The 24,036-nt window shown below is 49.5% G+C and overlaps 2 protein-coding genes across 4 annotated transcripts; both read right to left on the reverse strand.

Annotated features, from left to right (window-relative positions):
* Positions 1 to 82: 82 nt before the first annotated feature.
* On the reverse strand, positions 83 to 5,352 carry DDOST (dolichyl-diphosphooligosaccharide--protein glycosyltransferase non-catalytic subunit). Its single transcript, XM_074892995.1, has 11 exons — positions 5,195 to 5,352; positions 4,595 to 4,705; positions 4,257 to 4,343; positions 3,776 to 3,879; positions 2,841 to 2,935; positions 2,486 to 2,579; positions 1,504 to 1,652; positions 1,090 to 1,237; positions 831 to 951; positions 621 to 727; positions 83 to 538 (listed from the first exon to the last, which is right to left on the reverse strand). Exons 1-11 carry the CDS (start codon positions 5,331 to 5,333, stop codon positions 389 to 391), a joined length of 1,305 nt encoding a protein of 434 aa, XP_074749096.1. The 5' UTR covers positions 5,334 to 5,352; the 3' UTR covers positions 83 to 388.
* Positions 5,353 to 5,593: 241 nt separating this feature from the next.
* Positions 5,594 to 23,540, reverse strand: KIF17 (kinesin family member 17). Of its 3 annotated transcripts, none has more exons than XM_074892715.1 (14): positions 22,616 to 23,540; positions 21,264 to 21,410; positions 20,748 to 20,849; positions 18,049 to 18,238; positions 14,101 to 14,553; positions 12,929 to 13,026; positions 12,128 to 12,275; positions 10,842 to 10,921; positions 10,589 to 10,713; positions 8,294 to 8,525; positions 7,111 to 7,369; positions 6,253 to 6,320; positions 6,013 to 6,133; positions 5,594 to 5,921 (listed from the first exon to the last, which is right to left on the reverse strand). In XM_074892715.1, exons 1-14 carry the CDS (start codon positions 22,844 to 22,846, stop codon positions 5,773 to 5,775), a joined length of 2,403 nt encoding a protein of 800 aa, XP_074748816.1. In that variant the 5' UTR covers positions 22,847 to 23,540; the 3' UTR covers positions 5,594 to 5,772. The 3 variants fall into 3 exon arrangements, with proteins under 3 accessions (XP_074748816.1, XP_074748815.1, XP_074748814.1); XM_074892714.1 differs by having other exon boundaries at positions 5,594 to 5,939; XM_074892713.1 differs by having other exon boundaries at positions 5,594 to 6,133.
* Between the last annotated feature and the right edge of the window lie 496 nt (positions 23,541 to 24,036).

Raw genomic sequence — 24,036 nt, forward strand, 5'->3', positions numbered from 1 at the left:
CGTGTCCCTCAAGTGCCACCTGCAAGTCTGGAGACGCGGCCGAAAGCCCCACGCAGTGAATTCACTTATTTCAAACCCAGGGTGAAAGGAACGAGACTTTATTTTGAGAAGGGAGTTCATCTCGAATCAAAATCATTCCAACGGCGGGGCGAGACTCATCAAGGAACAACACAAGGCGTCACAGTTCCAGGTTTGCAGACGCTTCGGTGACAGGCTTCCCCCCAAAATTGCATTTTCTTTCCTATTAATTCCCCCCAACGTGTAAAAATAAAAAGTCCAAACGCAAATCCACAGCGTCTCCAGCACCCACCAGTCCTCACACGGTTACCAACGCGGGTCGCGGGCGCTGTCCGTCCCCGGGGAAAAGGCTCCTCCTCCCCCAGGGAGCTCAGTCGGATTTTTCCTTCTCCTTCATGTGCAGGAAGACGATGCTGAACATGAAGAGACCAACCATCATGGAGAAGGCGCCGGCGTAGTACGGGTACGCCGAGGGGATGAACCGTTCGTACTGCGTGTGCTGGAGGGGACGCACGGACACCTGGGAGGGGAGAGCACGGCCCCGTCAGCCTGGCAGCCCCGGGCACCCTTCCCGCTCAGCGACCAACTCCCACCGCGCTTACCTGGGTGGAGGAGTAGAGGTGGGTGTAACCCAGGCGGTTATAATCCACTTTAAACTGAAACACCCCGTAGACGTCCGGCAGCTTGAACCGCACGCTGTATTTGCCGCCTGAGAAAGAAATGGTGGCGACGTCGGGGTGAGGCGGGAAGCTGGGGGACCGCTGCTAAAAAAGAGCCCCCCGGGTGGCGCGGGGGCAGCGAGGGGAACCTACCGTTCCTCTGCAGGAAGGTCCGCACGAAGGGATCGATGCGGACGAACTCCAGCTGAATATCGTCTCCGTCAAAAGGGACCCACCTGCCATCCGAAAGCTTTTCGATGACAATGCTGTATTCCTGGAACGAACCCACGGGGCGTGGAGTTAACGAGCGATGCCTGAAAATGAACCTCGACCCATTCCGAGCTCAAATTCTCCCAAATTCCCTTTTTTCAGCTGCCACGTCCCCTCCTGCCCGCACCGCAGGCGGCCTTACCACGAGGTCGGTGACGGTGTAGGCGTTGGGCGGCGCAAGTTCCCCCACGCGGTGGTGGGACACGGCCCCGACGCGCAGCACGCCCTCCTCCTTGAACACCCAGCGGGACAAGGCAACAGCCAGCTCATAATTACCCGTCTGCGAGTACCTGCGGACGAAGGAAGGCTGAGAAAGGATGGCAGCCGCGCCAAAAAAATACACCGCATGCCAAAAAACCAAACCATTAATAGATGAGAAAGCAACAAGAAGCTAGCCAGGCTTAAAGGAGGACAACGAAACACGTCACGCCTGATTTAATTCAAGCTTTCTGCCGTTTCCCATAACGTGAATATTTGTTGCCTGTTTCCCAGGACTTTCTTCACCAACCAGTGCCCCAAATATTCCTCAGGCAGGGATGCCAGGAAGCCAATGTACCTCTTGGAGCCAGGAGTAGCCTTCTGCACAGCGGAATTGAAGAAAGCGTCGCTGAAGAAATCCAAGGAGCCGCTGAAAACAACGCGGGCGTTGTTCCGGGCTTGGAGTCCCGCAATCAGAAGGGTGTTCTTCCCGACCGCGTGCGGGTACTGAGAAGGAGCGTATTTAGACCAGCGTTTAGCCAAATTAGGGGTGATTAAAGGAGAGTGGAACAGTCTGTAGCTAGCAGGGTCTGCCATTAAGAATAACCAGCTCAGAATAACCAGTAACGGGATTCACAGCTTCTGCCCTCTCCCGAGTGGAATGAGACCAGGAGATGTGTTTTGATCTAGGCTGGCCTTTCTTCCAAAGCTTCCCTCACGCTGGATGTTTTCCCAGCAACTAAAATCCAAGGAAGATTCCCAGGGCAACGTCAGAAAGCAGACAACAGCCTGACCCTTTCAAAACCAATCAGGAGATTAAACACTCCAGCTTTTTTCCCCCAAGTTGCTGATATTTGAGGGACTCCATCGTAGCTCTGGAGCACAGGTCTGATGGGGAGCGGCTGAGGGAACTGGGGGGGTTTAGTCTGGAGAAGAGGAGGCTGAGGGGAGACCTCATGGCCCTCTCCAACTCCCTGAAAGGAGGGTGCAGAGAGGGGGGAGGAGTCTCTTGAGCCAAGGACCCAGCGGCAGGCCAAGAGGGAATGGCCTCAAGCTGCGCCAGGGCAGGGTCAGACTGGCTCTTAGGAAGGATTTCTTTGCAGAAGGGGTTGTTGGGCGTTGGAATGGGCTGCCCAGGGCAGGGGGGGAGTCCCCATCCCTGGAGGGGTTGAAGAGTCGGGTTGACCCAGCGCTGAGGGATCTGGTGGAGTTGGGAACGGTCAGGGTGAGGTTCATGGTTGGACTGGAGGAGCTTCAAGGGCTTTTCCAACCCAGATGATTCTGGGATTCTGTAGTAGTACAGACCAAAAGAGGAGAAAAAAAAAAATCACAGATCATACCTGAGTAATAGGCTTATCTGGGAAGAAGGAGTAGGAGGTAGAAGAGCCGGTCAGGATATCCAGCACCAGGGGGTTGTCGGGATCAGCCACCATCCTTGCAGGGAGAGGCATGGTGAGCAGCGCCAAGACCCCCAGCCCCCCACAGGCGCACAGCCACCAGCTCAACCGCACAAACCTCCTCACCCTTCGGGTGTGGCAAGACAACCGCAGAGCTCGCACACACCGAGAAATAAAACGTTTCCTCAAGACACATAGTCAAGCTTCACTAATTTATGTTAAGAAACATATTTTTGCTCTGCTTCCCCAACAACAGCCACCTCACCTCCCTTCCTACGCCGCCACGCAGGTCGCTTACCCAACTCCTCGGAAAAGGATGGGGTTCAGCGCCACTTTCCCCACAATGGTGGGGGCCTTCAGGAGATTTTCAGCGTCTGCGACTATGAGCGTGTGCTGGGAGAAATGAGAGAGATCGGCGTGAACGGGCTGGTGGGTGGATGTTTGTCAGGTTCTAACAGGAAACAACGGCTTCTCTTGTTATTTGAAAGGTAACCTGGTTTTTACAGGCAATTAAAACTGAGCAGTTGTTGGATTAACATTACAATTCAATTAAAAAGCAAAAAACCAGCATTTTTTTGTTTAATTATGATCAAATTAATACTGATACATAAGGAAATCTAAACCACCTTTTGATAAAGATAGCTATACCTACAGTATTTTACTTCCCCATATTTAGCAGCTTTCACCCTTAAACTAGGACAACATCCATACACTGCTTCAACAGTTTAATTTAAATAAAAATTAGAATATATTTACTTCAGACCTTAATATAGGTTTGAATTTTAAAGTACTGGATGACACTAGGGGGGGAAAAAAAAAAAAAAATCATAGAAACGTGTACACTTCTACACTGATCTCTGGGACTGAAAATCTCCCTTCTCGAATCCACTCAGAGTGGTTCAAAACCGCCACTAATCGTGGTGTGACTGCCCGAGAGATGGCGGCAATTTGAAACTATAATTTGAAAGATCAAACCCAGGAAATTCAGAAAGATGGATTTGAGAGCAGAGACCCCAAACGTGCAGAGCTTCGCAGCGTCATGTCAGCGCTCCTGACAGCAGCATAACTGAATGCTGTGGAGCAGCATGATTTATGACTTTCCTGGGAGGAAGGTGGGAGAGCAAAGAACAGATGAAGGAAAAAAGGGAAAACAAGGACAAAAGATTCATCCCTAAACCTTTACACCTAAGTCCTCGTTAAAAGAACCCAAAACGTGTAGGCAAACCCGTTTACCTGGCCGGGGTCGGATATATCGTAGTTGTGATGGTCGATGACAGCTGTCCTTTCCTCATCAAACTCGATCCCACACTCGCTGCCCAGCTCTCGCAGCGGGTCGCCTGGAAGGACAAAATGGATTCTCCGTTACATGGCACGTTCAGGACATAACACTAGTCTCAGCACTCAACAAAAAAAGTAAATTCAGCTTAGAGTCACACGTTCAACACTTTACAAGCCAAATCCCAAGAAACATCGTAACCTCCCCCAGCTAAATTCCCATTCAAAATGTCAATAAAGGTTATTTATCACCCATTTCCTTACGGCACAAACCTTGAGGTTCACAATGAGAAACTGCATTTTCTCACCAGTTTTGTTGCAGGAACTCAGAGAAGGATGAATAAACGATTTGCTCACTGCAGAGCACAAGGAGCATAGGTGCTTGTTACAAGAAGTGGCCGAAACGTGTTAATTTGCTTTGACAAATGTTTGTACTTACCGATGTCCGAGCTGGCAGCGACAAGGACACTGCCGCCACCGTCAATGAAAGCGGTGATGGTCTCCACGTTGATGTTTCCACCAAAATCTGAAAGCACACAGCAGAAATTCAAGTTCTCAGAAATAATACCATGGCAAAACACCAAATAATTTCTCTCGTGGCTGAAAGAACCACCATTAAAGTCCTGGACATATCTGCAGTTTGCTACCGGATGCAAGACACAAAGGATAACATCCAAAGCGTAAGATTTAATTAAAATTCACAAACCAGTTGGAAATCCCCTTCCAAAAATGCCACTAAGCTCCAAGAACACTCAAGTTTTCCCCTCCTGTATTTACCTTCTATGGATGGTGAGAAGATGATCAAGTTGTCATACAGGAATTCTCCATATTTTATCAGGGACAAGCCCGCATCATCCGCTGTCCGGAAAGTGAGATCAAAGCCCCTGTCTGCAGATGTAAGACAAAACTGACAACTTTCACATTTCAAAAAAATCGACAGATGTAGGAGCAAAGCAGCAGCAAGATCCTGAGTTTTATTTCCCCAATAAACAGGGGTGTTTTGGACAAAGTGGCTTAGGGGTTTTCTGGGAGCACCACCGGGGTGTTCCCACATAAAACCAAGGGGGATCAAGCCCCTGAGGAGCCCCTTTGCTGCAAGGATGCCCTGCTGACACTCATCAAGTGGGGACCCGAAACACAGGCACGACCGGGGAAACAACGTTGATCTCCCTCCTCAGCCCGACCCAGGAACGCCAAACAGCCCCCTCTCCCACAGAGAACCCCAATCTCCTCCCTCAGTCTGACCACGGGACCCCAACCGCCCCCCTCACCCTCAGCCGGAGCGGGGGACCCCAGCCGCCCCCCCTCAGCCCTAGGGAACTCCATTCTCCTCCCTCAGCGCGGCGCGGGGGCCCCAGCCGCCTCCCCGAGCCCTACCCGCCAGGCTGCGGAAGAAGAGCGAGTGCGTGTCCCTCAGGTTGCCGTTCTCCAGCAGCACCAGAGTGCGGGGCCCCCCCTCAGCCCCGGCCGCCGCCACCGCCAGCAGCCACCACAGCCGGAGCGCGGCCGCCGCCATCTTGCTCGCCGGCGCCAAGCTCCCCCGGAATCAGGCGGACACGAGCAGCCAATCAGCGCCAGGCGCCGCGCCTCTGTCTTCCAATCACCGACAGACAGCTCCTCCGCGCCAGCCAATCACCGGGACGCTATCGTGACCCCGCGCGCGGCCACCGTAGCGCCGCTGAGGGGAGGAAGATGGCGGCGGGGCCTCGCCCGGCCGCGGCCCCGCCGCCCCGAGCGGGAGGAGGCAGATTCGCAGTAAAATACCTCAAAATGGCCTCAAAGTGTCAGACTAGTTTATTACAGCGGGAGGAGGGGGGGTACAGGCGTCAAGAGAACACGGTAACAGCAAGCTCACCCTCTGTCCCACACCCTGATGCAGAGTGAGAGTGTTTTGGTGCAAAACCACAGAGATTTGGTGTCTTCCTGCGTTGCCAGACACCTCAGCAGTGGTGGGGTCAGGAGGGGTGACCTTTGGAGTCAGCTTTGCCCTTTTTGCGCTTGGTGGTGGCAGCAGCGGTCAGCGGGGCCAAGGCGAGGGCCTGGAGGCGGAAGGGCCGGGGCATGGCCGAGGCGCTGCTCGGAGCCCCATCCGGCCCCGGGGGAGCTGGAAAAGGGGAGGAAGCTGAGCCAAAAACGCTCAAAAAAAAAAAAAGGAAAATTAATGTCAGCAATCCATAAGAAAAGGCATGTTTTACCTCTGTTCTTGGTTGGGTCGGGGTGGAGGATGCGGCTGGCCCGCCTGGAGCGGAAGTAGTTGCTGGCGATGGTCTCGCTGTCGCTCCTGTTCAGCAGCAGCTTGTAGCGGTCTTCCTCGGGCTGGAAGCGGAAAACGCCGTCAGCAGAGCCGGACTCTGCGCTAGCCCTTGGGTTACGGCTTAGAAATACGGCAAAACTGGTAAAATATGATACGAAAAGGGAGGAGAAACACATCGTACCGTTAGCTCTTGGCTGTCGGCTGAAGGGCTCTTTCGGGCAGGTTTGGGCTGCGGCAGGGCTGGAACTGCTGTGAGCAGAGATGGGTGTTAAAGGGTCGGCCTCTCTAGATCAGTTAACCCATCCCCAGCACCACCTCACAGATACTCCCGAAGGGATCTCACCCCTGTGCTCGGCACTGGTGAGGCCACCCCTCGATGAGTGGGTTCAGTTTTGGGCCCCTCACCCCAAAAAGGCCATTGAATGACTCGAGCGTGTCCAGAGAAGGGCAACGGAGCTGGTGCAGGGTCTGGAGCACAGGTCTGATGGGGAGCAGCTGAGGGAACTGGGGGGGTTTAGTCTGGAGAAGAGGAGGCTGAGGGGAGACCTCATGGCCCTCTGCAGCTCCCTGAAAGGAGGGTGCAGAGAGGGGGGATGAGTCTCTTGAGCCAAGGAACCAGCGCCAGGACAAGAGGGAATGGCCTCAAGCTGCGCCAGGGCAGGGTCAGACTGGCTCTTAGGAAGGATTTCTTTGCAGAAGGGGTTGTTGGGCGTTGGAATGGGCTGCCCAGGGTAGGGGGGGAGTCCCCATCCCTGGAGGGGTTGAAGAGTCGGGTTGACCCAGTGCTGAGGGATCTGGTGGAGTTGGGAACTGTCAATGTTAGGTTAATGGTTGGACTAGATGATCTTCAAGGTCTTTTCCAACCTAAACGATTCTGTGATTCTGTGATCCGTACCGTGTGTCGCATTAGATGATGCCATTCAAACTCTCTAGACAAACTTACTGCATGTGGCAGATTTTACAAGCGAGCGCAGCCCAAAAGTGATCGGCTGAGCCCAGCAGCAGCCACGCGCTGGTGGCTCCACGGAGACCCTCTTACCTGCGGGCAGGCGGGTTTTTTGAATGACAGGCTCTGGAATTTTCCAGCAGCCACTTTCCTCATCCCAGACGGATTCGCGCTTGATCTTCTCCAGATTACTGTAGTTACAGTCGCGGCGGACAAGGGACTGCACCTGATCCAGCAGCTGCTGGAAAAGCATCAGCTCTCGCTCCAGGCGGCGGATGGTGCTGAGGTAATCGATCTTTTCCAGCTCAAACTCCGACTGCAGATCTTTGATCTCGGTCTCGGCAGCCCGCAGCTGGGACAAAATAAACCATTGGGATTATAAAGGAGAGAGGCCGATGGTTACTGCGAGTACAAGAATTTGTAGGCAGAGGGATGGAAAGACCCATACAAAAGCTTCACTATTTGGGAAGATTTTTAATTTATCGTTAAGAATTCAGATCAGTTTTGTGTGGAGAGATTATTCCATGTGTGTTTTAATATTCCACGTCTGTTTTAATAAAAGATTTCTCGTGTTTCTCTAAAGTCTTTGAATGGACGTTGAGTTAATCTTACTAGTGTGGTCTGTGTCCAGTGCTATTGAACTCTTGGGAGTTCCTAACTTCGATGAAAAAGGTGCAATATTTCTTTGAGAACCTAAATACAGAAATAAAGCAAGTTCTTAATGTGCAGATTTAGGACTGCACATACACACAGATTTTTTTGAAGCTCCTCTGATTCTGCCTCATCAGAGCAAAACTGATTTTCAAGTGTGACTAAAATTTCAGAACATTGCTTTTATACATTTTTTTTTTTTTTTTCCCCTAGAAAACTTTTCACGGTGTAATGTCTTCCAGGAAGGCAGGTATGATGCCTGAAGGAAGCTGTGCAATAGATTGCACGGGTCAGTAGAGGGAGTCGCATCCTCTCCCATCACCAGACATCCTCCTCCAGCCAGTGTGCTGCGCGAGGAGACCAGCCTTGAAAACAGGTGGGGTTTTGGGTGTCAGCAACTTAATTCACCACCCTGAGGGCTGCTGCATCCGATAAAGTGCACTCAAACAACCTTGTAAGTACTAACGCAGGCACGTGTAGGAATTATTAGACACAGCCAGGGTCATTCTCTAAACACACTGCCCTAAAACTCCTCCTAACCTTAAAAAAAAAAAAAAGGGGTGTACACAGAGGAGGAAAGAGATGCTCCTTAAATCGTCAGCAGGGATAGCAGGGAGCTGCTCACCTTCTCCTGCATCTTCTCCAGAAGCTTGCTCTTGGCTCGAACCTCCTCCTGGATGGAGTCGTAGACGTTAAGCAGAACCCAATCGCTGCTGTCCTCGTTAGATTGCTGCAGTGCAGCCACCAGCTGCATTCTCCGCTCATCCGCATATTTTTTCCGGCGTTTATGCTTTTCTTTGAGGTCCTTGTTTTTAGCCTGTTCCCCTCCAACCACCTGTTGCTCTAGCATCTGCAGCCTGGAAAAGGCAAACGCTTCTCTTAGCTCAGCGCTACAAAGAACTGTCTGCGTAAGTGTGGAGGAAACGACGTTTGGGAAGACACAGTACAGAAAATAGTGATTTCTGATGAGATTTGCTGCCCCAAGCAATCCTGGCAAATTCTACCGCTATTAACACTTTCTGTCATTGATATTCCTGTGGACCCAAGGCGAAGCGTGTGTTATTCTGAGCACCCCTGTCCAGAAATCTGTAGCTACACTCACAGAATTCTTTTTAAAAACCCTGTTTTGTGGAATTTATATTTAAATTCTTACTGATATATATATTGAATATATTATTTCAATTTTTACTTTATGCTTTGGAAAACTCAAGCACAAAACGTGTCAGAATTACCCAAATTAAATGATGGATATGGGAGTGGTACAGCTGGACGCCACAGTACAATTTCCTTTTTGGGGCAATACTGGCCAGGGTGGATGACTTGGGTGACCTCAGTGCCGCTGTTTGAGCATGGGCACAGACCCACTTTTGAAATCAAGCTGGTCTGATGTCCACGCCAAATGGCCCCGTACGCTCCGACACAGAAATAAAGCCACGCTCCAGAGCCGTTCTCTTTGCACGGGGATCTGCAGCAGAGCAGATAGCTCAGGTTGGCCAGCACTGGCTCAAATTAGGGAAAATCCCACTGCTGTTAAAAGCTCCACTGATAATAGCCTCTTAATTGTCTTCAAACCCATCCGAAAGAGCTCATTCTCCACCAGAGATGACCTGCTATTCTACTTTACCACACTTACCAAGCAGCCTTCGGTTCGTTTGCTTAACACGCGATTGAATCCTCGCTCTGCTGCGTGAGTATCGGAGATCTCACAGCGCCCTGACGCGTAAAGCTTTTAACAGGTGGCTTCGAAAAGCCCCACGCCTGCAGAACCAAACCCTCCTGCCTCATCTGCAGAGAACTTTGATTTTAACAGTGTAATTAGAAGAGCATTTCTCCTTCGTTTGTCACAAAAAGGAACGCTGCAATAGGACTATTAAGATGTGATAGATAGTCAAAACGAATGGCTTCTTTGGAGACCTCTCTGTTAATAGACAGAACTGCCCACGAGTTACAGATGCTGCTATTCTAGATTTCTTAAAAGCTCTTTCTTCAGCTGGAAGAGGCCCAACAGAGTAAGGACGTGCCACAGGAACTCACAGTAAAGCTGAAAGACCCGTTACAAAACACAAGGCTTTTCCAAATCAAGCTCCATCACCCACAATATATCTTATGTTGAGCATTTCTTATTTTAATATAATTCCACTCAAGAGTAAAAGAGAGAAATCAGCAGAATTTGCTTAAAATGTGTATTTCTGGATAGGCGGCCCTCGCATCCCAGCCCGGTGCTCCAGGCCCAGGGTCTAATGTTGCCCCTAAAATGTGATTATTGGGAAATTCTGAGGTCAGTTCTGGCTGACATCTTGCAAACATTGTCAGATGTGTGAGCCAGAGGCAAAAGCGACGTCAGCAACAAGGGAGAGTCGTGGAGGATGCACTCCCCTCCACCCACACGCACTGTGAGCAGCAGGAAGGCCTTGCCACCTTGAACTGATATGAGAAGGCTCCAAGTGCCCTTCAAGAAACATTTTTAAGAGGAAAAGGAGGCCGCTTCCATAACCTGTTTGGGCACTTAAGCTCTGTCAGCAACTGCCAGACTCAGCTTTATAAACTCCTCATAAATTACACCTGCAATAAGCCAGAGAAGGAAGAGACTTCCCTGCCTACAGATCTAGGCAGGATTTGTTATCAGGGAAGCGAGCTTTTTTGCATCCCTATCTGCTGACACAGACATCTCCAGATTTTTCTTTCATAATTCTGGCACTTGGCATCATTGAATGCCGCAGCTAACAGCTATTTATTTGCCCAAATAGGACAAAGTTAATTTGGGAGTAAAGAATACACATCTGCCTAGTTTTGTGCTGCGCTGAACTGGCAGCTGAAGCTTGACAGTTGTAATATCACGAAAGAACAGGGTTGCTTCTTGCCTGTGTGTGCTGTAGGCAGTGCCCAGGAGGCAGTTAGCAGGAGCAGCGTAGTCACTGACCTGGCAAGCACCTGCTGCTGGTCTGCGGGCAGCGCAATCCCCTCAGCAGCACCAGCCACCGCTGCTCCAGCACTCCCCCTGCTCACACCGCCAGCCTCCTGCACAGTCCGAGGCGCTGCTGGGTCCTGAGGACAAGAGGAAACCAAAGGCCACGCCTCTGAAAAGACGCAGTGTGAGTACCGGGATGGACGAAGCACGACGCTACCCGTTTGGGTTTATTCAGCCCAGGGGGGTAGAGTAGCCTGAAGGGTACCTGGGCTGACATTGGTTCTTCATCTGCTGCAGCACCAGAGTCTTCAGCCTCATCAGGAGTAGTTTCAGTCCTCATGGCAGCTGAAGAGGAAATACCCACAACGTAAGGAACGAGCTCTGCAAAACTAGAGCACAAATCTGCGAAAACATCGCACAAGATCTTCACCAAAAGCTAAAAACTATGTGTCTGGAAGGAAAAGGTCTGTTATTTATGCTGGTCAGTAAAAAGATTTTACTTTTTACTGTTTCACATGTAGTTACTTCAAAAATTCTTGGGAATCCTTTCCAATTAAACTCCAGAGAGGTGGGAACAATGCTGAGAGAAAGTGGCATTATAAATAAGGCCTCCATCAACACACGTTCTGTCTGTAGGAGAAACCCAAGGACCATCAAAGACCCAGAGGGTGTATCAGGTAAGGACTGCAGATTTTACAGGGTGGGGAGAGCCTGGGTCCTCATGTTCACACACAATTTCAGAGGATGGGGAGGTGCACATTTGTAATTAGAGAGGGGGGAAAAAAAAAAGAAAAGAACCTCTCACCTTAGAAAGTGATAGCATCAAAAATTAAGATTATAGGTTCAAGAATTAATATTGGGCAATAAGTGCTGTACAAGCACATTGCAAAACAGGCTCTGAGGCACTGCGGAAGTATAAATGAAAAGCAGTAATGAAGAGGAGAGCTGGCAACAATTTATAGGTATGCGAGAGGAATATCCACCCTCCAGCAGAGCGATGGTGTTGACAATCCACAGGGAGACCAAGGGCTGCATCACATTTGTATGCGATGGAAGAAGCTGCCGCAGCCACCCTCGGCTTGGGCGTGCGGGTTGTGCAAAGCCAATCGGATCAAGCCAGAGGATCAGGCCAGTCATCTCGGCAGCTCAAACCTCTGCTCCAAACGCTGCCCTAAGCCAGAAGAAACTCACAGCTACATGGGCAAAAATCGCATTTCGTGGCCTCAAGGCTTACAGGGTAGGGCCAGGCTGGTCCTGACGGGGAAAAGAAGTCAGGGAAATAGGGAAGAGGACAAAGCTGGGACAGAGAGTCTCATGAGTGGCCCAGGAGAGCCAGAGTTACCGCTCCTGCTGTTGATAAGGGAGGGTCGAGAGCAGGGACTGCTGTTGCTGCCAGGCAGCACTTGCTGCAGTAGCAGTCGCTGCCACTTTAAAGGTTGCAGCGGCTGCTGCGAAATGTGACTTTGCAGAAACAGTCTGTGTCTGCTCATGCCTAAAGCGTCAGGGAACGTCCAGCCTGCGCTGCGCACCCTCCACCTGCCTCGTCCACACCTGTTTCCTTCCTGAGGTTCTCCTCGAGAGCAGACAGCTTGAGATCGTAGTGATTCCTCAGGCTACTGATGTCCTCTTCGAGGCGGGCACGGGACGCCTGCTCCGCTTCGTAGCTGGCCTTTAGTTGGGCCAGCCTCTCCTCGTACTCCTGAAAGGCACAGCAGAGAGCTGACACAACAGCCCTGCTCCTGACTGTGCACAGGGTCACATCTAGGTCACACCTTCTGTCCACCCCAATAAAGCTTTACCATCGGGTATTCATTGACTTTTTGTGTGATTTAAGTTGACACAGTATTGATGGAAGGTGACTACTTAGCCCTGGAAAGGGCGATCTTGGGCAGATGCAGTGCCCTGGAAGGAGCTTTCTAAAGAGCAAGGAGGGAATTTTATTTCCTCCGGGCCCCCAACTCCTCATTCTTCCTCCTGGCTCCATACCCCCTCTCTATCTTCATTCTTGTACTGCTCCTAACATCTTTGACTACTGCTTTCCTCCTCCCTATTTCTCCCTCCTCTGACAGGAGGAATCACATTTAGTTTCACATGTAGTTACTTCAAAAATTCTTGCAAATCCATTCCAATTAATCTCCAGAGAGGTGGGAACAATGCTGAGAGAAAGTGGCATTGTAAATAAGGCCTCCATCAACACACATTCTGTCCGTAGAAGTCCAAGGACCAAAAAACAGTAAGAGAAGTGTTCTGAAAAGGCTGAACCACACAGCCCTACACTATATTTGTAACAATTATTATAAAAACCCACAAGCCTTAGTCAAAGACGCTATGGGATACCCTCTCCTGACTTACTTCTCTGATCAGCTGCTTCTCTGTTTCAAGATCTAACTGGGGTTTGAGGAGGGGAGCTGGATTTGCTGCCAGGTGAGCAGTCTCAGCAGGTAGAAGCCCTATAAAGCAAAGCAGAAAGAAAAAAATCACTCACAGTTACTGGGTGGGATTGTCTGTAGAATGCCTGGAGACAGAACAAAGAACCTGGCTGCCAGCAAAGAACATCACAATCCGTGTGCTCCTTTAAACTGTGCTCATGTGCCAGCATCTGTGCTGCCAAGACGCCCACTGGCCTGGGACTCCATAGGTGTGGGGAGAGGAGTCAGCGCTGAGCAGAGGGGGAGAGGTTTAAGCTTCAGGTATGTGAAAGCAAATATAAATTTAATCTCTTTCACAGAGTAAGAGGAGAATTTTCCAGGGCTATGCTAACAGATTTGGAAGATAAAAGACACTGGGAAAGAGATGAAAGGTGCAAGGAAATTGCCTTCTTTCTTCACAGCTGTTTCTGAAAGGTGGCAGAATGTGGGCGGAAAAAAATAAATCTTACAGCCTTACTCCTCTGCTGAAAGTTGCCCTTTTTTAGGGGATAATTCTCAAAAGGTGATCAGCTCCCTAAAGACTGCTCTTACTCATTTGTTCCCACATTTGCTATTCCTACTTCACAGCAAAGAGCAAGTCTGCTGAGGCTGGGCTGAATCCTCAGAGAGAGGACAGTGCTGCTCCCCATCAGCAGGGCCATCAACAGGGCAAAACTTTTCTTGTCGTGTCAGAAATTCACAGTGTAGGAAAACAGGGGCTGAATGCTAAATTTGAAAACATGTATAGATATTTAATAAAGAATTTTATATTATTTCTTTCGCAGCTCATTTTTGCTCTGCCAGCTGAAACCTCTCATGTGGGACTGACCAAATGCTAGCCAGAATGACCAAGAAGATCTGAGGATTTTAATCACATCAGCATTTTCTAACAGAATTTGTCATTATTGAAAATACTGGATAACTGAGATGGTCTTTACCAGTGGAATAAGGTCAATTTAGCAACAGTGAAGGAAAAGTCCATTACCAGAACGAAGAACTCTTCCTCCAACAGTTAGTAGAAAGGTTGAGGTGAAAGCCAGTGAGCATTTTATGTGTAAAAACCTCTTTTTTCTGTCAAAGATAAAACATCTCTGCAGCCACTAAGGGCTCTCCTACCCGACAAGTTATTTGCACCCATCTGTTCAGCTAGAATGGCCTTCAGCTTCTTAATCTCCTCCTGATACTCCCTCAGCAGAGCATCCTTGGGGTCCTCGTTGATACAGGGCTTGTTCTTGATGTTTTTCGCTCGATTAGCATAGCGCAAAGTACTGAGGCTTTCGTCATAGTTGTTATCAGCCGGAGATAAGCACGCTACCATCAGCGTCTTGGTGTTCCCTCCGAGGGAGTCTTGCAGCAGCCTGGTCAGCTTTGAGTCTCGGTAGGGGATGTGCTTACACCTGCCATCAACCAGGGCCGAGATGACGTTGCCCAGAGCCGAGAGGGAGAGGTTGATTTTGGTGGCCTCTTTGAGCCGCTCCCCTGTGGCTCCCGTTTTTGACTGTCTCTCGCTTCCTGCCAGATCCACTAAATTGAGTTTTGCGGCCCTAAGGTGGTCCTGCCCTCGCTCATCTGCAAGAAAACAATCCCAGGTTAGGCTCTTCTTAAGAGGAAGCATCTTAACAGTCAAGAACTAAGACTTTCTTGGCATTACGTTCCAGTTCAAGCCCTGTTCTTTGTCTGCGTTTGGGCCCTGACTCCCTTAAGTAAATAAATACCTACTTAATCTTAGAACTACATGTTTTAGTGCTTTCCTGAATGAGATCCTGCACAGTAAGAATTCATGCCCGTTCTTACTTCCCCAGTGAGCTCTGAACACACACACACACACACACACACACACACACAACTCCCCCTTCCACATATTCCTACAGTGTTCAGAATGTCACACAAAGCCCTCTGCAAGTAACAAGGTCAGACCGTGAGTTTATACAACTTTGTTCCTCCTCAGATTGTTTCATGAAGTTAAACTACGTTTGACAATTGGAGAGAAAGAAGAGAGGAAGCAGGAAATGAGGAGTCACTGGGCAGCAACTGGAGCAGGGCTAGCTGGAGAGCACAGGAGAAAGAGCAGGCTTCCCAAACGCCTACGTGACGTGGAGAGATGCGGAGGGAGGTTACGTCTGCAGGCTATTGTGGAAAGGCTGGAGTAGACTCTCCGCTGAGAAACAGTTTTTCCATGACCTCCCAAACTACAGCTTTTCTCAAGACTGGCATCCAACCTACCCTAATCAATGGACGTATTCAAGAAGTTTCTTGCTGCTCGTCAAAAGAAAAAGCACTTCCTATCAGATACCATCAAGGTCCACCATCTGGCTTTCTGTCCCGAGGCAGCTCGAACGTTCAAGAAGCCCAGCAGATCTCCCCTCCCGCCCAGAGAGCTGTAAAACTGCGCCGTGATGCAGCACACGGGCGTCTGTTCCTCCTCAACTCATGACATTCTCAGTGAGAAAGTAAAATGAAGGAACACAGACAAGAAACGGGAAAACTGCAAGAAATCAGGACTGCACTCAGCCCGACCCACCCGGATGAGGAGACAGATCTCAGTGAGGAGACCCTGAGCCGGTGCCATCCCCATCGTAACGCTTGAAGGCAAGAGAAGATGGGAGCTGAAGTTCCCCAGCTACCTGGACGCACACCTCACACATATAATATCTGTTTCCCGACCTGCATTTTGAGGCTGGATTAACGTGATGACACAAATCCCCTGTGACTAGAGAAAGCGCATTTGGGCGCTTTAGGAACTCCTCGGTTTCACTGGTTACTGAAATTTCCCAGCCTCATGCAGAGCAAAAAGTTGGACACACATTCCCAAATCACAGACAAAGTAGTGTCCTAAGCGCTGGACCACACTCTTGGATGTCCATGTCCCAATCACCCCTCACAATTACAACCCAAGTTCAAGGGAAGAGTGCCCCAAGCAAAAAAAAAAAATCAAGGTTTTAATCGAGTCTGCCCTTTTCCAGACAGACTTCTACAAAACCTTGCCTTCAGTTTAGTCAGTTAAGCTTTATGGCTGTGGACAATACCTAAACATGAGCAATGAATAATATGATGCATGAGGGAAAGTTAAGTTTACAAGTAAACAAAAAAATATAAAATCTGTTGCCCCAGGATATTTCCCCAGTTACAGCAACAGATTGTTAACTGCGGAACTTAATGTTTGCTGCAGAGCAAACTTCTTGTTTCACTCCAGATCTTTCTGGCATGTCAAGACTTGGGAGAACTGGGGGGGAAAAAAAAACCAAACCAAACAATAGAGGGAGCTTAAATAGAGCACCCTCTCACTATCCCTTCTGAGAGCTGGGGTGAGTGGAGAGTCACAAAAAGTTGGTTTTCTAACCCTTTCCCTCCTTCCCCCACAGTTTATGTAAACACTGATGGCAATTAAAAAGCAGTTTTGGTTCCTGCCAGTCCTTTTACCCAGGGAGGCTGTTTGTTTCAGTCGGGGAGCTTAGCGGTTTCGTTTCCATGGTGTAACAAGGTCCCCAGACTTTTGGTAAAACGCCTGCAGCAGCCCAAAAGTCTTGCCCGTCTAATTCCCGTACAGCCCATCGGCCAGTTCTGGTGGCATAAGCACTGGCCAAATTTACGTCTTTCTCACTAACTGATCGATCTCTAAGCACAATGTAAAGCAATAAAACATCTGCTGCTCTAAATACGGTAAAAATATTGATGGTAACTCACGCTTTTCATACATCTGCAGCCGGAGAGCCCGGTATTTGCCATAATTCTGTTCCTGAATCTAAACTGTTACTTTAAAGAGTCCCTTTAGTCCACATTAATTGCAAAGAGATCCTTTAAAATATCAACTGCCTGTAAAGTCTAATTTACTACAGGCTCAACCGGAAAATAACTTTGAACTTCTCCACGCACCTCTTCATGAAGCCTAAAGATGACAACATAAATACCAGCTTCATTAACTGTTTCAACTAATGATTACCCTAGTAGAACCATCCAGTTACGGGGAGTGTGCCAGAACCCTCAACTTTTTCCTCAAATATTCCAGCTGTCTTCCATTTAACTGCCAAAACCACAAGTTTCCCCACCTGCCATTTTGTTCCGTGTAAAAGGTTTTCAAAGCTTTAAATTAGAGAAATTGTTGCAGGCTAGATTAAGAGCCCTGCACCCATCTGGAACACAAAAGAGGAGTGTAAATACTTCTTTTTCCTTGTTAGGATTAAAGTTGGGATTTTACAGACCCACATAATGCAAGGATTAGCACCCACCCGCTGTGCTAATTGAGAAATTCCAAAAATCCCCCACGCCCCATTTTGGCTAGAGGAAAATGAGGTACTGTCACCAACATCTGGAACCACAATTTAGGACGACATTGTGTAACTCCCCATGGCTGAAACAGCTGAAGAAAACGAAGCCAAACTGTTCGCAGCCTCAGCCAGGGTCAAGGACTAGACAGAATATAGGAGACTAATTCCTTTCTTAGTCCCAGAAAAAACCTTTTTGAGGTCCATGTTCAGACCCAGCAAGGCAGCTTTATCAGCCAAAGAACCGCCAGTGGAAATGAGATGCTCGAGAAAGGAAAATTAGTCATTAAAACATTATTAAGGGATTCTTTTATTCCATCTTAAACCCCAGATTAGCTGTTTGCTTAAAAGATGTGCCCTGTGATTAAGCTCAGTGAAGGAACTGTTGGCTGAAATGATCCGACTTGCATTGTAAAGGAGCTCAGACAGGACAGATAACGATATAAGTTTCTCCAGGCTGTAAGACGCATGAACTCCAAGCCATTGTATGGGCTGAGATTTAGCCCCCTTTGCTGGAAATAAAGGGTTGAGAAGATAAAGAAATGGAAGGAGACTTAAATATGTTCCCAGTTTGAGTGCAAGACATTTCTGTCCCAAGGGAGAATCAAAGAAGAAAAAAAAAAAAAAGACTTAATACTCAGTCATTTCACACTGGGAAGAACGTCCATGTCGGTGCAACTCTGATTCCTACTGGACCTAAAATCATTTAGGATCTACATTTTGCTGTGGGGTGACTGGTCAGACCGCACAGATTCTGCGCTCTGCTAGGCCCAGGCCTAACGCAGGACGTCCAGCTACCTACCGACAGTGTAGATTTCCATATTGACAGTAAAGATGGAGTGGGAGCGGGAAGAGTCCTTATTCATGAGGGTGTAACCCACTGCTCGGTTTCTCCAGCCTGTCTCCATGATCTGCTCGCACTGGAGCACGCTGTGCACGGTGTGCAGAGACAGCCCCTTCACGTACACCCCCTTCTCCGGGTGTTCCTTCAGCTGCAAACAGCGACAACGCAAGACACGTTAGGACAAGACGTACCGAGGCTGCGGGAAGGCTGGAAACTGTCCTGAAACTTGAGGGCTACGCGAGTTTTGCACGTGGAGAAATTAACTGCAGTACGGCAAAAACGTTATCTGGCTGCATCAAAAAGCTTTAAGATTTCTGAAGGAGGAATAAAACCACACAAAAACAGGGAACCACCTTCATGGCTCTGCAGGCAAAAAAGAATTAAGGTTAAAAGTTTGCGGATTGATTCAGACATCTCCCAGGCCACAAGAAACCTGCGCTGAGCTGCCGTCTACCTCCCCTGTTATTAAGCTGCATATTTTAAAAAAGAACTGAAATCTTTTTCACCTATTATGGCAAAGGGTCTAATATCTCTTCAGTCATAGAGAGCATTTTAAAAATCAAAGCACAGATTCAATAGCCACGGATATTGTCAGCGGTGCTTTGCTGAACCCCTCCGCTCTGAGAGGGCGTCTTGATCTCCCTGATAAAATTCCCAAAATCACACCCATCACGCACAGGTGGACTATAATAATTTTTCTCCAAATTAGCTCATTTTTAAGATGCTTTAAAATCCTATTCAGGCACCTGGGTGGAGACAGTGTTAAATATCTAACAGCCTCTTCAGCAATTATCAAATCACGCAGAAGAAAAATTTCATACAGTATGCTAATAAATGATTGAAACGTTCAAAATCTTGATTAAACCTCCATAAAAAATACAAAACAACTGAGAGATCCCTGCACTCCTACACCAGCCCCCTCTGAAGCTCCCTCCACACTGGGAATTGTAAACGAGCTGAATTCATTTGCAACAGCTACGCTACGCCCCACATCTGCCGAGTTCATCACCAAAACTCTATCGTGTCACAGCTGGGATATCAAGATATGGCTGTCATGACTCGGTGTCACGGAGTGACAGATACCGCGTTTGGCAGCGTGACTTCCAAAGAAGAGCCTTAGGTACTTTAGTGATGCACACGCCACAAGAAGCAACGTAAAATAGAGTGTTTGCTGTTAAAAGATCAGCACAGAATGGAGCAGAAGTGGCTGAAAACTAAACTAGGCAGGATTTTAACCTTGTTCTAAAGCCATGACTGACCAGGATGAGTCTGATTACAGAATCACAGCCAGACTGTTCATACACTGTGACTTTTGCCTGTGCTACAGGAGAAGCCTGCGGCTGGCCCAGCTGTATTTGAGGGTGCTGTGGAGTCCCTGAGGAACACCCAGCTGAGGATGTGGCTGTTTAACTCGATGACGGACTGGCGGGGGGATTTTCCTTGCAGAGCTCCATAAAACCTGCTCTTCACAGGGTTTCATGCCACGGGAGGTGATTGTGCACTTTGGAGCCACCAAAGGTGCTGACGTTGACAGGCAAAAGGAACAAAGAGAAAAGGGATTCTGGAGGAGAATTGGGGGACACAGAAGAAAGCCGTGGGGCAGCCCAGGCTTTCGGTCTCCGCAGGACATGTCTCCCTTAATTACTCAGTGGAGGCAGCAACAGGCAGCGGCTGTCACCGGTGTGATGGTGTTACCCTGGAAACTGTTCTGCCCAACTCCTGTCCTCCCAGTGCCAACTGCGGTCGTCATGGAAACCGGTGTCACTGCTGATGTGGAACAAAGGATGGGAAACTGCAGCAAGCGAGTCCCCTTCTCCCACTCTCCCTCTCTACACGCACAGGCGAAGCACACTTGCAACACAGAGCAGAGAGGGTTTTGCCTCCCTTAAAGCCAGGAGCATGTTAAAAAAAATCTGCCCTGTGAGGCAGTTTGGGTCTGTCACCATCTCGGCGCGCCTGTGCAGCAGATGGTGCCAGTGCCTCGGTTTTCTTCACCAGGGCAGTCCTTTGGGGAAATAAATTAGGACAGGAGATTTGCAGCTCCCTCCAGGAATATGGGCAAAAAGATCTGCAAAGCCACCAAGAAGTAAATTTTATAAAAATCAGCCCCTTGATTAGGATTTCAGGAAAGTTTACCCTCCTGTGTTCCTGGAAACTGCCCGCCTTCCCCCTGCATTCCCATGGGGAGTAATATCTGCTGGGTCCCCTCAAAAAAGGATCAGCCTTTTTTGTTTTAGACAGATAATGAGATCATCCACAGCTACACTGGATCAGATTAAACATTTATAAGGCACAGAATCCTCCTGCTTTAGAGCCAGCCGTGAGATGAAGAGGATTAGGAGGAAATTGCCCCATGAGCACTTTATTCCATCCTTGTCCAGTAATGATTTTCACGTGGCTTCTGCTGAGCTACTGGCCACTATCAAGTGGGACACATGGGACACGTGTCTGACTCAATCCTGTTCCTTCTGCCACTAAACTTTCATTAAAGTGCCTCCAAATCTCCTCTTGGCTTCCATATTCATCATTATAACTTCATATTCTGGCGTTCAGCTTCTGACAGAGCGTATTATTGTGCTTCTGCGAGACCTCGGTGACAATATCTATCTGAGCAAATTAAAGGACTTCCTAATTAAGACACATTGACTCCACCTCACCTCCAACTTCTGCTTGGTATCAGCTCCTAGAAGGTCTCGTATGTCTTCATTGTAAATCTCCAGGTAGGAAGCTCTCACCAAGAACTTGGCATTTTCAGCACACTGCACGAAACAGGAATGATTTTTGGGTAAGGTTCTCAAAATGAAGGCAAGTAGGCAGCCCACGTAGATCCTCAGAGCCAGCTGGGTGCTTGCCTCCCTTCAGCACCTCATCAAATCTCTCCTGGCATTTCATTCCCAGGTGTAACCACTCAACACACTCGCTATAGGGACTATCGGTCCTTAAACATCTCAAGTGTGGGTCCATAAAGTCAGCGGAGATGAGGGTGCAGTTCATCTGGCTACACACGGGCCTCAGCGTTAGGATGAGAGGCAGCACACCCCAGAGCCTGTCCCTAGTCTCGCCCCCAAGCGCCATCGGCACTCACTCCTTGGGGTATGACACAAAAACCCCCCATCTTTCTTGATATCACACCCTCTTACACCAGGATCTCTTCCACATCCTTACACACCTACCTGTACGCTCTCAAAAATGTGTTCAAGTGCCCTGGGTATGATGCCTTTCTGAGTCGGAGGATCCACGACTCCCTGCATGGTGAATGATTTCCCACTGCCTGTCTGGCCGTAGGCAAATATGGTGCCATTGTAGCCTTCGGTGACACCCTGTAAAGGGAGGAAAACCAAAAAAAATAGCCATTATCTTCACCTTTTGCACAACTGGAACTACATTGTCCAGATTCAATCCCACATCATAAAAAGTATTCTGAAGGCAAAGCTGGAAGTAAACATCAAACAACTGCCTGCACTTCACATGCCATCAGAGTATAAGGATTTAAAAATGCATTCTGCTAGCATATAAATCGATGGTTTTCTCTCAAAAGTGGAAAACTTGAAGAAATGCAAGTGTTGAAAAGTGGAAGGGCTGTTGACAACACTTAGAAGACCAGATTATTTTTGCCATAGGGCAGAAAAATCGTAAGAAACCCAGAGAGGTAACTAGAATGCTAGTTGATTGTAGGGTGGCCAAAGGGACTGTCTCTAGTTTAGAATAATTTTCTCTTGGAAAGCTGGCTGAAAGAAGGGCTCACTTTCACTTGTTCCTATTTCAGAGAAGCATGGTAGGAACAGAACATATTTGGGTTTCTTAAGGTTTAAATAAAAAGGAAAATAAATAATCTATTAACCGAATAATCTACTGTTTCAGACCCTGATTGTTCTCCTGATCAGGAACTTCCATCTTAAAATTATCACTGGCCATTTTATCCCTGTTTCTTCTTCTAACAAAATTGGTTGGGGTGGGGGGAGGAGTCGGGGATTTTTTGCTTAACCGGTTCCTTTCTCACACTAGCTGTTTACCACGCTGATGTGTTAACAGGCAACAAATATATCCTCTCTCATTTTGCTATTGTAAACCAGGCTGAGCTTCCCTGTCTTCTCCAAGGTTTTTTACTGTCAAGTGAGACTTGGCAGTAAAAACATCCCTAAAATCATCAGGAGTCTTGCTTGTCCCCCTTCTCCTCACACCACTTTTCACTGCAGTTTCTGTCCGTCTCTAGGGCCTGCTCAGGGGGCTTTATCTTTCATATAAACACCCACCTAAAACAATTAAGTGTAATTCTATTCTTAGTGCACCACTGACTGCTTGAAAAAGTTTTTTTTTTCTTCCCAATTTCCCAGCCTACTGCTGGGACGCTGTTTTGCTCTCCTCTGCACTGCAGGGTTGCAGCTCAGCCTCCTGAAGGATCGGACAGGGCTGTTTCTATCCAGAAATCAGTTCCATTTAGGGATCACCTACCCACGTAGAACTCCTCAGTCCCCATCCCGAGCTATGTGTTGGCTGCTTCTGGCCTGCTTCAGGCACGACTCACCTCCACAAGCGGGTAGGCGATCTCGTTGTAGATCTGCTCCGTGTTGTGCTCCTGGTAGTACGCCCCATCAAAGGTGAACTGCTTCGGGGGCTCGCCAGCAGCAGCAGGGTTTTGGAGAAAACACTGGCCCCGTGTGCTCTCTGTGCTGACGACCGCCTTGCAGCCGAGAGCCTTCTCCCGCTCGTTCATGGGCCGGCAGCGCACGATCACCTTCACTGCCTCCGAGGCCATTTTTCAAGGCCCGACTCAACCCCACACACACTCACTTGAGGGGCATCGGGGCCGGGGTAGACCTGTGGGAAGGCTGGGGCAAGCCTAACCCCAGGGCCTGCACCCCACGCACCGCTCGCTGGGGCACCGAGGGGAAGGACCCCCCCGGCAACGTGGCATGAGGGAAGAGTCAGGGGGGCCGTGAGCGGCTGGGGGAGAAGGGGAGGCTAAGGAGGAGAAAATCTTGTGAGGGATAAAGGGAAATGGGGGACACTTAGGACAAGTCTGAGGGGGAACTAGGGCAGGCTGGGGGGAGGAAACCTGAGGGGAGGCTGTGGGTGGGAAAGTCTGAGGTAACTTTGGGGAGCTGGGACAAGCCCAGGGAGAAGTGGGCGAAGGAAAAACTGAGGTAAACCTGCAGGCGTCGGGCCAGCCTGAGGGAGCGGGGGCAGTTCCGAGGCGAGCCGGGGTGTGTGGCGGGAGCCGGGGGAGCCGAGGAGAGCCCGGGCCGGGGGCCGAGAGCAGGCGGGAAGCGCGGCCGAGCCAGTGCGCGTGCGCCAGCGACACCGGGCGGTTGCCGGAGCGACGGAGGGGCGAGGCCCCGCCCCCTCGTGCCACGTGACCACGGCGGGACGCGCGTGTGCAAGGGCGGGAGTGGCAAGCGGGGGGTGAGGGGTGTGTGTGTGTGTCTGAGTGTGTGTGTGTCTGAGAGTGTGTGTGTGTCTGTCTGTGTGTGTCTGTGTGTGTTTCTGTGTGTGTGTCTGAGTGTGTGTCTGTGTGTGTCCGTCGTGTGTCTGTGTGTGTGTGTGTCCGTGTGTCTGTCTGTGTGTCTATGTGTGTGTGTGTGTCTGTGTGTCTGTGTGTGTGTCTGTGTGTCTATGTGTGTGTGTCTGTCTGTGTGTGTGTCTGTGTGTGTGTCTCTGTCTCTGTGTGTGTGTGTGTCTGGTGTGCATGAGGTGTGTACGTGTGCGAGTGGAGCTGCGAGGGGCAGGAGCGTGCGACAGCGGGGGCGCGCAGGTGTGCCAGTGCACGAGTATGACCCCCCCCGAGTGTGCGCGAGAAGGCGAGCGCACGATGGCGGCGGCGCGTGCGAGCGCACGAGGGGTCGGCGATGGCGAGTGCCTGAGCGCGGGCGGGCGGGAGAGGACGAGCCCCCACGCGCGGTGCGATTGTGCGAGGGCGAGCACGAGCGCCAGTTCACGAGGGGGCGC

Source organism: Strix uralensis, chromosome 23, assembly GCF_047716275.1.
Source record: "Strix uralensis isolate ZFMK-TIS-50842 chromosome 23, bStrUra1, whole genome shotgun sequence".
Taxonomy (NCBI): Eukaryota; Metazoa; Chordata; class Aves; order Strigiformes; family Strigidae; genus Strix; species Strix uralensis.